The sequence below is a fragment of the Somniosus microcephalus genome, chromosome 1 (assembly GCF_052327205.1).
Source record: "Somniosus microcephalus isolate GS21.2 chromosome 1, FLI_Smic_1.0, whole genome shotgun sequence".
Taxonomy (NCBI): domain Eukaryota; kingdom Metazoa; phylum Chordata; class Chondrichthyes; order Squaliformes; family Somniosidae; genus Somniosus; species Somniosus microcephalus.
Window position 1 is genome coordinate 219,849,542 of NC_140987.1, and position 13,825 is coordinate 219,863,366.

Sequence of the window (13,825 nt, forward strand, 5' to 3'; positions counted from 1 at the left end):
ACCATGGGATGGTGATGGAGTTTGGGACATTGGCTGAAAGGTATGATTCTCAGTATGACTGTCGGGCTGTTGCTTGACTAGACTGTGGGACAGCGCTCTCAATTCTGGCCCAAGTCCCCAAACATTGGTGAGGAGGACTTTGCAGGGTTGACTGGGCTGGGTGTGCTGTTGTCTTGTCCGTAGCCAGTGCCGAGGTTGATGCTGTGTGGTCTGTCTGGTTTTATTATTACTGTTGTTTGTAGTGCTGTTTTTTTGTTACAACTGAGTGGCTTGCTAGGCCATTTCAGAGGGCAGTTGAGAGTCAACCACATTGCTGTGGGTCTGGAGTCACATAGGTCAGACCAGGTAAGGATGGCAGATTTCCATAGAATCATAGGTGGAAGGTGGCCATTTGGCCCATGCCCACTCAGCTAGTCCCACTCTGCTGCCCTACAATTTTTTTTCCTTCAGATACTTATTCAACTCCCTTTTGAAAGATAAGAGAGTCTGCCTCCACCACCTTTTCAGGCAGTGCATTCCAGATCTTAACCATTCGTTACTTAAGTTTCTTACGTTGCCTTTGGTTCCTTTGCCAATCACCTTAAATCTGTGTCCTCTAGTTCTCGACCCTTCTGCCAATGGGAAGTTTCTCTCTCTACTGTGTCCAGACCCCTCATGATTTTGAACACTTCTGTCAAATCTTCTCTGCTCTAAGGAGAACAACCCCAGCTTCTCCAATCTATCAACGTAACTGAAGTCCTTCATTCCTGGAATCATCCTCGCATAGTGGTTAGCACTGTTGCCTCACAGCGCCAGGGACCCGGGTTCGAATCCGGCCTCGGGTGACTGTGTGGAGTTTGCACATTCTCCCCGTGTTTGCGTGGGTTTCCTCCCCGGGTGCTCCGGTTTCCTACCACAGTCCAAAGATGTGCGGGTTAGGTTGATTGGCTATGATAAATTGACCCTTAGTGTTAGGGGGATTAAATACGTGGGGTTACTGGGATATGTGTTGGTGTAGGGGTTACGGGGATCGGGTGGGATATGTCGGTGCAGGCTCGATGGGCCGAAATGGCCTCTATCTGCACTGTGGGGTTTCTGTGATAAATCATCTTCACCTTCTCCAAGGCCTTCACATCCTTCCTAAAGTGTGGTGCCCAGAATTGGACACACTACTCCAGTTGGGGCCGAACCAGTGTTTTATAAAGGTTACTCTTAATTTCCACACTTCTGTATTCTATTCCTCTATGAAGCCCAGCATCCTGTAAGCCTTTTTAACTGCTTTCTCAACCTGCCCTGCCACCTTCAACGATTTGTGCACATATACCCCCAGGTGTCTCTGTTTGTGCACCTACTGTAGGATTGTAACCTTTAGTTTATATGTCCTGTCCTCTCATTCTTTTAACCAAAATTCTTTCTACCAAAATCGGTTTTAGTGAGGGGTGTCGGGTATATCCGTGTTAGTGAGGGGGTGTGGGGTATATCAGTGTTACAGTGAGGGGTGTCATACTTTTCCGGTGTTAAATTTAATCTGCCACCTGTCTGCCCATTTCACCAGCCTGTCTCTTTCTGAAGTCTATCACTTTCCTCCTCACTGTTCACTACTTCCAAGTTTTGTGTCATCTGCAAATTTTGAAATTGTGCCCTGTACACCAATGTCCAAGTCATTACTATATATCAAGAAAAGCAGTGGTCCTAGAACCGACCCCTGGGGAACACCACTGTACCTTCCTCCAGTCTGAAAAACAACTGTTCACCACTACTCTGTTTCCTGTCACTTAGCCAATTTCGTATCCATGCTGCCACTGTCCCTTTTATTCCATGGGCTTCAACTTTGCTGGCAAGCCTATTATATGGCACTTTGTCAAATGCCTTCTGGAAATCCATGTCAACTGCATTACCCTCATCAAAAAACTCAATCAAGTTGGTTAAACACTATTTGCCTTTAACAAATCCGTGCTAGCTTTCCTGAATTAATCCACACCTATCCAAGTGATCTGTTGATTTTATCCCTGATTACTGTTTCTAAAAGCTTTCTCACTATCAAGGTTAAACTGACTGGCCTGTAGTTGCTGGGTTATCTTTACACCCTTTTATTGAACAATGGTGTAACATTTTCAATTCTCCAGTCCTCTGGCACCACCCACGTATCCATGGAGGATTGGAATATTATGGCCAGTACCGCCACAATTTCCTCCTTCAATTCCCTCAGCATCCTAGGATGCATCCCATCTGCTCCTGGTGACTTATCTACTTTAAGTACAGCCAGCCTTTCTAATACCTCCTTTATCAATTTTTAAACTATCAAGTGCCTCCACTACCACCTCCTTCACTGTCTATGGCAGCATCCTCTTCCTTGGTGAAGACAGATGCAAAGTTCTCATTTAGTACCTCAGCCATACCCTCTGCCTCCATGCATATGTCTCCTTTTTGGTCCCTAATTGGCCCCTCCTTACTACCCTTTTACTCTTTATATGCCTATAGAAGACTTTTGGATTACTTATGTTGGCTGCCATTTTATTCTCAACCTCTCTTTGCCCCTCTTACTTACTTTTTCACTTCTCTGCCCTTTCTATATATAGCCTGATTCTCTGATGTATTTGCAACCTGACATCTATCATGCATTCTTTTCTGCTTCATATTCTCTATCTGTTTAGTCATCCAGTGAGCTCTGACTGTAGTTGCCCTACCTTTCCCCCTTGTGGGAATGTACCTTGACTGTACTGGAACTATTTCCTCTAAGAGGCAGCCCATTGTTCCACTACAGTTTTGTTTGCCAATCTTTAATTCCAGTTTACCCAGGCCAGATCTGTTCTCATCCCACTGAAATTGGCCTCCCCCCTCTCTTTTCCCCCCCCCCTCCCCAGTTAAACATTCTTACTCTAGATTGCTCCCTGTCCTTTTTCCATAGCTAATATAAACATTGATACTATGATCACTGTTCCCTAAATATTCACTTACTGACACTTGACCGACCCTCATTCCCCAGAACCAGATCCAGCAATGCCTCCTCCCTCGTTGGGCTGGAAACATACTGATCAAGAAAGTTCTCCTGAACACACTTCAGAAATTCTTCCCCTTCTCTGCCCTTTACACTATTACAATCCCAGACTATATTAGGATAATTTAAGTCCCCCATTATCACGACTCTATAGTTTTTGCACCTCTCTAATTTCTCTGCAAATTTGCTCCTCCATATCTTTCCCCCTATTTAGTCTATAGAATACGCCTGGTAGTGTAATGGCACCTCTTATTTCTTAACTCTAGCCATATAGATTCTGTCCTTGACTCCTCCAGGACATCCTCATTCTCCTTAACCAATACTGCCACACCACCTCCTATCTTGCCTGAACACTTATAACCAGGAATATTTAATACCCAATCTTGCCCTTTTTTGAACCAGGTCTGTTATTGCCACATCATATTCCCATGTGGCTGTTTGTGCCTGCAGCTCACCAACCTTGTTTACTTCGCTTCGTGTGCTCACATACATACACTGTAAACCTATCTTGGACCATCTGCTATTCTCTTAGTTGGACCCCACCTAATACCTTACTATTTCTTACTTTAGTGCTCTCTGCCTCTCCCAGCCCTTTGAGCATGTTATTTCCCCATTCTAATGTTACATCCTGGTGCCCATCCCCCTGCCAAATTAGTTTAAACCCTCCCCAACAGCACTAGCAAACCTCCCCGCGAGGATAATGGTTCTGGCCCTGTTGAGCTGCAACCTGTCCGGCCTGTACAGGTCCCACCTCCCCCAGAACCAGTCCCAATGCCCCAGGAATCTGAAGCCCTCTCTTCTGCACCATCTCTCCAGCCACGCATTCATCTGCTCTATACTTGCGCGTGGCACCAGGAGTAATCCGGAGATTACTACCTTTTTGAGGTCTTGCTTTTAGTCTCTTTCCTAGCTCCCTAAAATCTGCCTGCAGGACCTCATCCCTCTTTCTACCTATGTTGTTGGTAACCATATGGACCATGACCTCTGGCTGTTCACCCTAACTACTCCATTACATCCTTGACCCTGGCACCAGGGAGGCAAAATACCATCCTGGAGCCAAATCTGCGGCTGTAGAAACGCCTGTCTGCTCCCCTAACTATCTAATCTGCTCCCTCTCCCCCTCCCTCTCCCTCCTCTTTCCCCCCCCCCCCCCTCCCCACTCCAGTACAGCTGAGCCACCCACGGTGCTGTGGACGCAGTTCTGGCAGTACTCCCTAGAGGAACCATCGCCCTTACCAGTACTCTGAACCTCTGTTCCTGACCAGGTTTGCTGCGCTGCTCTCCCTGAAGGACATTAGTGAACCAGATGGGTTTTTATAACAATTCAATAGTTTCATGGTCACCATTACTGATGCTAGTTTTTATTCCAGATTTGTTTAACTGAATTTAAATTCCCCAGCTGCCATGGTGGATTTGAACTAATGTCTCTGGATCATTAGTCCAGGCCTCTGGGTTACTAGTCCAGTAACATAACCACTGGTACTGGTCCTGTTATTTTGAGGGTTTCTCTCCAGATTCCCTTCCATTTTTCTGTTTAGTGACTTAGATATCACTCCCATGCTCCTTTTCCAGCTTTCAATTTGTCTTAACAATGTGAAGATGAGCACAAGTGTAGAAGGCAGAAATGTTTACGGGTATCATGGAAGTTCAGTAGCTGTAAAGAGGTTGGCTCTTGGCCCGCAAAGCATTGCTGCTTCCTCATAGAAATTTACAGCACAGAAGGAGGCCTTTCAGCTCTTGTCCGTGCCAGCTGACAGAGCTATCCACCCTCCTGGAGGATGTACATAAGGAGTAGGCCATTCGGCCCCACGAGCCTGCTCTGACATTCAATATGATCATGGCTGATCTTCTACCTCAGCTCCACCTTCCTGCACTATCCCCATATCCCTCGATTCCCTTAATATCCAAAAGAGTTCAATTTGGCATAAGTGAACACATCCTGATGAGTCAAATGGAGTTTTTCCCTATTAGTTGCTGAAAGCATAAGATCTCACCTGTGTAGGGTGCTCAGCCTCTCCAAAAATAAAACTCTCTCTAATTTGCCATTGCCTGGTGTGCATTTTAAGCCCTTGCATCATCCATAGGTGGGAACAGAATAAAGTGGCATAAAAGTGATGTGAATCCTTAATTTTGGGCTGTTAACTGATGCCAGCCATGCCATATCATTTGGCTAACTTTTGTATACTGTCAAACTTGAGAATGTTGCTCATAACTATCTAATTTTTCCCTTCCCTGAAGGCCTCGGGCAAGTGCTGTAAGTGAGCGTCTTTGGAGCAGTGCAGAAACAACCGATTTAAATGATGCGTACAAGAGGCTATCCAAACATCGCTGCCGCATGGTCCGGTAAGGAATGATTTAATACTATACTGCTCAGTGCAATGTGAAATAGTTAAAAATAATTGTGCAAATTGTTTTTTTTTTTTTAAATCACTCCCTCACCAATTCCCATAGTAAAGAAGTAAGGAGATTCTAATGTGTATTTCAAGATGGTCAATAGCAGTCTTATGGGTAGTAGCTGATATTGAGCATAATGAAAGACCGTACCCTTGATGAGCGCTACTGTTCATTGAATCGCAGAGTTTGTACTAGGAAGTGACTTGGTTTTTTTTCTTGCAGACGTGGGATACCAGCTGAGCCACTCTATGTTGGCTACTGTGATTATGAGTACAAAGTGTTATAGAGTTCAACTGATCAAATGAATTTTGTCTACAAATAGAAACTAATGTGCCTACTTTTATGTTGGTTTGTGCGGAGTTTCAATGAAAATTGATAGAATTGGAGATGTTTCTGAACAAAAATGAATTTTTTTAATAGTTTTGAAATTATTGTACAATAAAGATCAATATTTTAGAAATTTATTGTTGCCCTCTTCTGGACTTTACATTGTTGCTTTGTGAAGATGCTATAATGTCTGCTTGCTTTTTAATTTTGCCAAATTGATCAGTTTTTTAAAAAAGTACTTTAAAATGTGACAAAAGCTCACGTATCAAATTATTTTAATGTCTCTGGGCTATATGTCCTTTGCATTTGACAAGGTGGTTAAATATCCTTGATGTATAACCCAATGATTATTAGAATATCTGCTTTGAAATGTATGATTTAATTGAATATGAATAATAAAAGTTGGCCATGACACCAGTAATTGTCTTCCTTTTCATGCTTAACATGCAGTTGTAGAGCCACTTAACTGGTACAAAGACAAAAGTTTGGTAATCTGGCAGTGGAGTACACAATTGTATGAAATTGCTGAGCTATTGCAATAAAAACAGAAAATACTGGAGACACTCAGCAGGTCAGGCAGTATCTGTGGAAAGAAGCTGCTAATGTTCATCAGAACCTAGGCTCTCAACATTTTCCTCCACCTCCATTTCTGTCAGCCTACATGTAAATGATGGTGAGGTGATGCTTGGGATTCCAGCTATGGAATTCCATTTATAAAAAAAAAACAAATCAATTATGCTTCAATAGTTTGTAATAGTTGATACAAAATTCTAACCACCCTCTTAGACATTTGCTAGAATTTCCTCAGGGCTTCTCCTGATCAGCCATTGTAACTTCAGCAGAAAATCAGTAAAGCCTCTATCTGGAAAATCCCTGAATGTTTGTTTTATTCTATTCTCCCTTCTAGTTCCTTGTGATTATCTTAAATTTGTGCCTCATGTGATGGCCTTGCCAACAAGTGTAAATGGTCAATTGCTAGATATTTAGTGAATAATTTAAAATTAAATTATGCTACCAAATGGCACTTACTCACCAATAACTAACCTATCATCGATGCTCAGTTTGGGTTCCGCCAGGACCACTTCGCTCCTGACCTCATTAGAGCCTTGGTCCGAACATGGACAAAAGAGCTGAATTCCAGAGGTGATGAGAGTGACTGCCCATGACATCAGTCAACTAGAGTTATACCTAGCACACAGGAAGATGGTTATGGTTGTTGGAGGTCAATCATCTCAGCCCCAGGACATGGCTGCAGGTGTTCCTCAGGGTAGTCTGGTTCATCAATGACCTTCCCTCCATCATAAGGTCAGAAGTGGGGTAACCAATGCCCCTTGACATTCAATGTCATTACCATCAAGGGGGGGGGGGGGTTGGGGTTACCATTGACCAAATTAACTTGACCAGCTACAAGAGCAAGTCAGAGGCTGGGTATTCTGTGGTGAGTGACTTGTCTCCCCACCATCTACAAGGCACAAGTAACGAGTGTGATGGAATACTCTCCACTTCTGTTGTTGGAGCTGCACTCATCCAAGTAAGCAGCTCAACACCATCCAGGACAATGGCACCCCATCCACCACCTTAAACATTCATTCCCTCCACCACTGGTGCACCGTAACTGCAGTGTGTACCAGCTACAAGATGCACTGTTGCAACTTGCCAAGGCTTCAACAGCACCTCCCAAACCCACAACCTCTGCCACCTAGAAGGACAAGGGCAGCAGGTGCATGGGAACACCTCCAAGTCACACACCATCCTGACTTGGAAATATATTGCCATTCCTTCATGGTCACTGGGTCAAAATCCTGGAACTCCTTCCCTAACAGCATTGGGAGAACCTTCAACATGCAGCCTGCAGCTCACCAACACCTTAAGGGTAATTAGGTTTGGGCAATAAATGCTGGCCTTTCCAGGGACACCCACATCCCAGGAATGAATAACAAACATTAATAATTTGCAATGAAGAATCAGTCTGGTGAACCTTTGTTGCACTCCCTCTAAGGTGACCAAAACTGTACACAGTACCCCAGGTGTGATCTCACCAAGGCCCAGTATTTCATCTGTGGCCTAACTAAGGTTATACAAGTTTAACATGACCTCCCTGCTTTTGTATGCTCTGCCTTTTAATAAAACCCAAGGATTCTGTGTGCGTTTATGGCCTTGTTTATCTTAATGACTTCCATGCCTGCACCACAAGTAGCTACATCACCAAACAGGTTAGTGATTTAGTTCATTGGTGTAGTGCACCCTGTCAGGGACCTGGCTCTGAGTTGGATGGAATGAACCTCCTGTGTCAGCTTTAAGGGTCCTATGAGTTTTTGCAGTGTTTATCCAGTTCCTAGTGGATATATGTTAGAAAACTGCCTATAATCAACACAAATTGGCTGAAAGGTCATAAGAATGGCTTTGTGGGAAATGAGAACGTTCACAGTGGTACAATAGGGAGAACATTTCTGTGCCTGAACTACCTGTTGAGACAGAGGGAGCTTTACTCTGCATGTGGCTGTGTTGCAAGTGACCTGGAAGTGCTTGATGCTGCCTTGGATGACACTTAGGGAAAAAAAATTCAACTCACAGCTGTCTATTTTGTGCCTGAAACTAGGGTGGCCAGAAGTGGAAAATAGCATTGTAAATCCCACAAACTCATCCAACAAAACCAGGAATGAACGGCATAGTAACTGAACAACAAAATATAAAACTAATCGAACTGGAAAATGAGCAACCCTGCAGCTAAAGAAGAAATGCCTTAATTAATTATAAAACAGACTCAAATATACCAGCACCATGGCAAGATTAATCTAGAGTTTAGAAGAATGAGAAGTGATCTCATTGAAACATATAAAATTCTTACAGGGCTTGACGAGGTAGATCCTGGGAGGATGTTTTCCCCTGGCTGGGGAGTCTAGAACTAGGTCACAGTCTCAGAATAAGGGGTCAGCCATTTAAGACTGAAGTGAGGAGAAATTTCTTCACTCAAAGGGTTGTGAATCTTTGGAATTCTCTACCCCGATGATCAGTTGTTGAGTATATTCAAGACGGAGATCGATAGATTTTTTGATAGTAAGGGAACCGAGGGATATGGGGATAGTGCGGGAAGATGGCGTTGAGGTAGATCACCATCTTATTGAATGAGGGAGCAGGCGGTGGCGTAGTGGTTATGTCACTAGACTAGTAAGCCAGAGGCTCGGTCAAATGCACTGAGGATATGGGTTCAAATCCCACCACGGCAGCTGGTGGAATTTAAATTCAATTTAATTCTGGAATTAAATGTTAGTCTTAGTAATGGCGACCATGATACCATTGTCGATTGTTGTAAAAACCCATCTCGTTCACTAATGTCCTTTAGGGAAGGAAATCTGCCGTCCTTACCTGGTCTGGCCTACATGTGACTCCAGACCCACAGCAATGTGGTTGACTCTTAATGCCCTCTGACATGGCCGAGCAAGCCACTCAGTTGTAAACAACCACTACGAAAAACAATAAGAATAAAACCGGACGGACCACCCGGCATCGACCTCGGCACCGGAAACGGCAAACCCAGCCCTGTCAACCCTGCAAAGTCCTCCTTACCAACATCTGGGGGCTTGTGCCAAAATTGGGAGAGCTGTCCCACAGACTAGTCAAACAACAGCCTGACATAGTCATAATTACCAAATCATACCTTACAACCAATGTCCCAGACACCACCATCACCATCCCTGGGTATGTCCTGTCCCACCGGCAGGACAGACCCACCAGAGGTGGTGGCACCGTGGTATACAGTCGGGAGGGAGTAGCCCTGGGAGTCCTCAACATTGACTCAGGACCCCATGAGGTCTCATGGCATCAAGTCAAACATGGGCAAGGAAACCTCCTGCTAATTACCACCTACCACCCTCCCTCAGCTGATGAATCAGTACTCCTTCATGTTGAACACCAATTGGAAGAAGCACCGAGAGTAGCAAGGGCACAAAATGTCCTCTGGGTGGGGGACTTCAATGTCCATCACCAAGAGTGGCTCGGTAGCACCACAACTGACCGAGCTGGCCGAGTCCTAAAGGACATAGCTGCCAGACTGGGTCTGCGACAGGTGGTGAGGGAACCAACGAGGGAAAAACCTACTTGAGCTCATCCTCACCAATCTACCTGTTGCAGATGCATCTGTCCATGAGAGCATTGGTGGAAGTGACCACCGCACAGTCCTTGTGGAGACGAAGTCCCGTCTTCATGTTGAGGATACCCTCCACTGTTGTGTGGCACTACCCCCGTGCTAAATGGGACAGATTTCGAACAGATCTGGCAACTCAAAACTGGGCATCCATGAGGCGCTGTGGGGCAGCAGCAGCAGAATTGTATTCAACCACAATCTAACCTCATGGCCCGGCATATCCCTCACTCTACCATTACCAGCAAGCCAGGAGATCAACCCTGGTTTAACGAAGAGTGCAGGAGAGCATGCCGGGAACAGCACCAGGCATACCGAAAAATGAGGTGTCAACCTGGTGAGGCTACAGCACAGGACTACTTGCATGCCAAACAACGGAAGCAACATGCGATAGACAGAACTAAGCGATCTCACAACCATCGGATCAAATCAAAGCTCTGCAGTCCTGCCACATCCAGTCGTGAGTGGTGGTGGACAATTAAACAGTTAACGGGGAGGAGGCTCCAAAAATATCCCCATCCTCAATGATGGTGGAGCCCAGCACGTGAGTGCAAAAGACAAGGCTGAAGCATTTGCAACTATCTTCAGCCAGAAGTGCCGAGTGGATGATCCATCTTGGCCTCCTCCTGAGGTCCCCAGCATCACAGATGCCAGTCTTCAGCCCATTCAATTCACTCCACGTGATGTCAAGAAATGGCTGAAGACACTGGATACTGCAAAGGCTATGGGCCCTGACAACATTCCGGCAATAGTACTGAAGACTTGTGCTCCAGAACTAGCTGCGCCCCTAGCCAAGCTGTTCCAGTACAGCTACAACACTGGCATCTACCTGGCAATGTGGAAAATTGCCCAAGTATCTCCTGTCTACAAAAAGGACAAATCCGACCCGGCCAATTACCGTCCCATCAGTCTACTCTCAATCATCAGCAAAGTGATGGAAGGTGTCGGCGACAGTGCTATCAAGCGGCACTTACTCAGCAATAACCTGCTAACTGACACCCAGTTTGGGTTCTGCCAGGACCACTCGGCTCCAGACCTCATTGCAGCCTTGGTCCAAACATGGGCAAAAGAGCTGAATTCCAGAGGTGAGGTGAGAGTGACTGCCCTTGACATCAAGGCAGCATTTGATCGAGTGTGGCATCAAGGAGCCCTAGCAAAACTGAAGTCAATGGGAATCAAGGGGAAAACTCTCCATTGGTTGGAATCATACCTAGCACAAAGGAAGTTGGCTGTGGTTGTTGGAGGTCATTCATCTCAATCACATGACATCACTGCAGGAGTTCCTCAGGGCAGTGTCCTAGGCCCAACCATCTTCAGCTGTTTCATCAATGACCTTCCCTCCATCATAAGGTCAGAAGTGGGGATGTTCGCTGATGATTGCATACTGTTCAGCGCCATTCGAGACTCGTCAGATACTAACGCAGTCCGTGTCCATATGCAGCAAGACCTGGACAACATTCAGACTTGGGCTGACAAGTGGCAAGTAACATTCGCACCACACATGTGCCAGGCAATGACCATCTCCAACAAGCGAGACTCTAACCATCTCCCCTTGACATTCAATGGCATTACCATCGCTGAATCCCCCACTATCAACATCCTGGGGGTTACCATTGATCAGAAACTGAACTGGACCAGCCATATAAATACTGTGGCTATAAGAGCAGGCCAGAGGCTGGGAATTCTGCAGCGAGTGTCTCACCTCCTGACTCCCCAAAGCCTTTCCACCATCTACAAGGCACAAGTCAGGAGTGTGATGGAATACTCTCCACTTGCCTGGATGAGTGCAGCTCCAACAACACTCAAGAAGCTCGACACCATTCAGGATAAAGCAGCCCGCTTGATTGGCACTCCATCCACCACCTTCAACATTCACTCCTCCACCACCGGCGCACTGTGGCTGCAGTGTGTACCATCTACAAGATGCACTGCAGCAACTCGCCAAAGCTCCTTCAACAGCACCTTCCAAACCCGCGACCTCTACCACTTAGAAGGACAAGGGCAGCAGACGCATGGGAACATCACCACCTACAAGTTCCCCACCAAGCCACACACCATCCTGACTTGAACCTGTATCGCCGTTCCTTCACTGTCGCTGGGCCAAAATCCTGGAACTCCCTTCCTAACAGCATTGTGGGTGTACCTACACCATATGGACTGCAGCGGTTCAAGAAGGCGGCTCACCACCATCTTCTCAAGGGCAATTAGGGATGGGCACTAAATGCAGGCCTAGCCAGCCAGTGATGCCCACATCCCATCAATGAATAAAAAAGGCTCAAATGGCCAACTCCTGCTCCTATTTCTTATGTTCTTATCTCTTAACTCACTCCTGCTCCTCCTGGGCCCACGAAAAAAAAAGGCCCAGAAATTCGGGTTGGAGGCCATCGAGTTGTGGGCCCGCGTGGGATTCCGATCCTGGGCCTGCTCCAACTGCCGGCCCGCGTGATCCCAGGGGCGCAGTTAGTTCGATGCGTCCCCTGGGATCACGTGGGCCATGGGGAGCCAATGGTAGCAGGGAATGCCCATTCATAAAATTGACAGGAAGAGCTGTCAAAACTATAAATACTATAAGCCCCAAAACATCACAAACTTCAAATAAAAAAAATTTTAAATCACATTTTTAAAATAACTATAAATTACATAAAATAACTTTCAAACAATTTAAATTTTTGAAAAAATTAATTACATTTTCTAACGGGGCTAAAAATAAACTTACCTTTCTTTAAAGTATTTAAAAATAATAAACCTGTGGAAAAAGTGTTTTAATTTTAATTAATTCACCACTTACCTTGTTAAAAGCAGGCCTTGCGCCTGCATTTTAAAGATGTAACTGCTGGAGACTTACCCTCCCGGAGAAACCTGGAAAAAAAACGTAAGTTCCATGCGCACGCGCTGCCTCTCCGGTGTACGCGTTCGACCTGTAAACCCCTTCCTTTATGGGAACGGAAGTTCCAGTTTCCCGCGCATGCACGAAACCGGCACTTCCGTTGGGCCTACAGGTGAGTACCCCGTGCGTACTCACCCGTGGGGACCCGAATTTCTGGGCCGTTGTAGTTTCCTGTGCTGTGTTTTGAGTGGCCACCAACGGTCCCTTTAAGGACCGCTGGTTAGGCTGCTCATTGCCTGATTAAAAATGGGCAGAGTGTGCACTGCATATGCTCTGTCCATTTGTACCTGAAAATTAGAACCAATGTAGGATCTTGATTTGCATATTTAAGCACTTCCCGCCTGCTTCAGGTAATTGGGTAGCTCTTCCATTTACAGACAGATTGAATTACAGGGAGATTGTCATCCCTATAAAATTATCAGGAAACATGCAACACTATTCCAAAAATATTGTGCCATTTTCACTGTCATTATGACAAATAGTAGACGGAGGAGTTCCTGTAATTAGATACCATTGTGTGGATTGCAAAATAATACCATTATGAAAATGTATTGCTCCACTTCCTCTTTTTAATTACAGGAACTAAGCAACAAGCTTGTGATTGGTGAAGAGGCTTGTGTCTGGGGAGAATATGTAGATACAACACACGTTATTTCATGACTATGGCACTGTCACATGAGGCAGCACAAACAGGTTTATTAGTGTTGCAAAATCGCAGAGAAGCTTGTAACTTAGCAAGACAAATAGAGATGGTGGAACTCGTGAAAACAACACTGCCTCAAACTCAGCAATTTATACAAAGTTTAAGAAAAGGGAATGACCTTAACTGGGGCTCGATTTTAACTTCTGTTCTGTCGGTTTCTGCCGAGTGAAGGGAGTTAAAATTCCCCCTTGCCCCTGTTCCCAGCTTCTTTGAACTATTAAAACAAAATAATTAAATTTTACAGCCCCTGTGCTGGCTCTCGGTAAGAGCCAACCACTTAGTCCCATTCCCCTACTGTCAACCCCCCCCCACCCACATACCTTTCAAAGTTTTTTCTTTTTCAAATATTTATCCACTTCCCTTTTAAAAGCTATCATGGATTCTGCTTCCATGTTT

General features: G+C 45.3%; 1 protein-coding gene across 2 annotated transcripts in view; it reads left to right on the forward strand.

The window, feature by feature from the left end:
* The window catches only part of hexb (hexosaminidase B (beta polypeptide)), an 85,842-nt gene extending 79,723 nt beyond the window's left edge, over positions 1 to 6,119 (forward strand). For both annotated transcript variants that reach the window (XM_085990402.1, XM_085990398.1), the window contains 2 exons: positions 5,216 to 5,320; positions 5,594 to 6,119. In XM_085990402.1, coding sequence (XP_085846528.1) covers positions 5,216 to 5,320; positions 5,594 to 5,657 — 169 coding nt within the window. In that variant the 3' untranslated portion in view covers positions 5,658 to 6,119. The remainder of the gene's footprint in view (positions 1 to 5,215; positions 5,321 to 5,593) is intronic.
* The last annotated feature ends 7,706 nt before the right edge of the window (positions 6,120 to 13,825 follow it).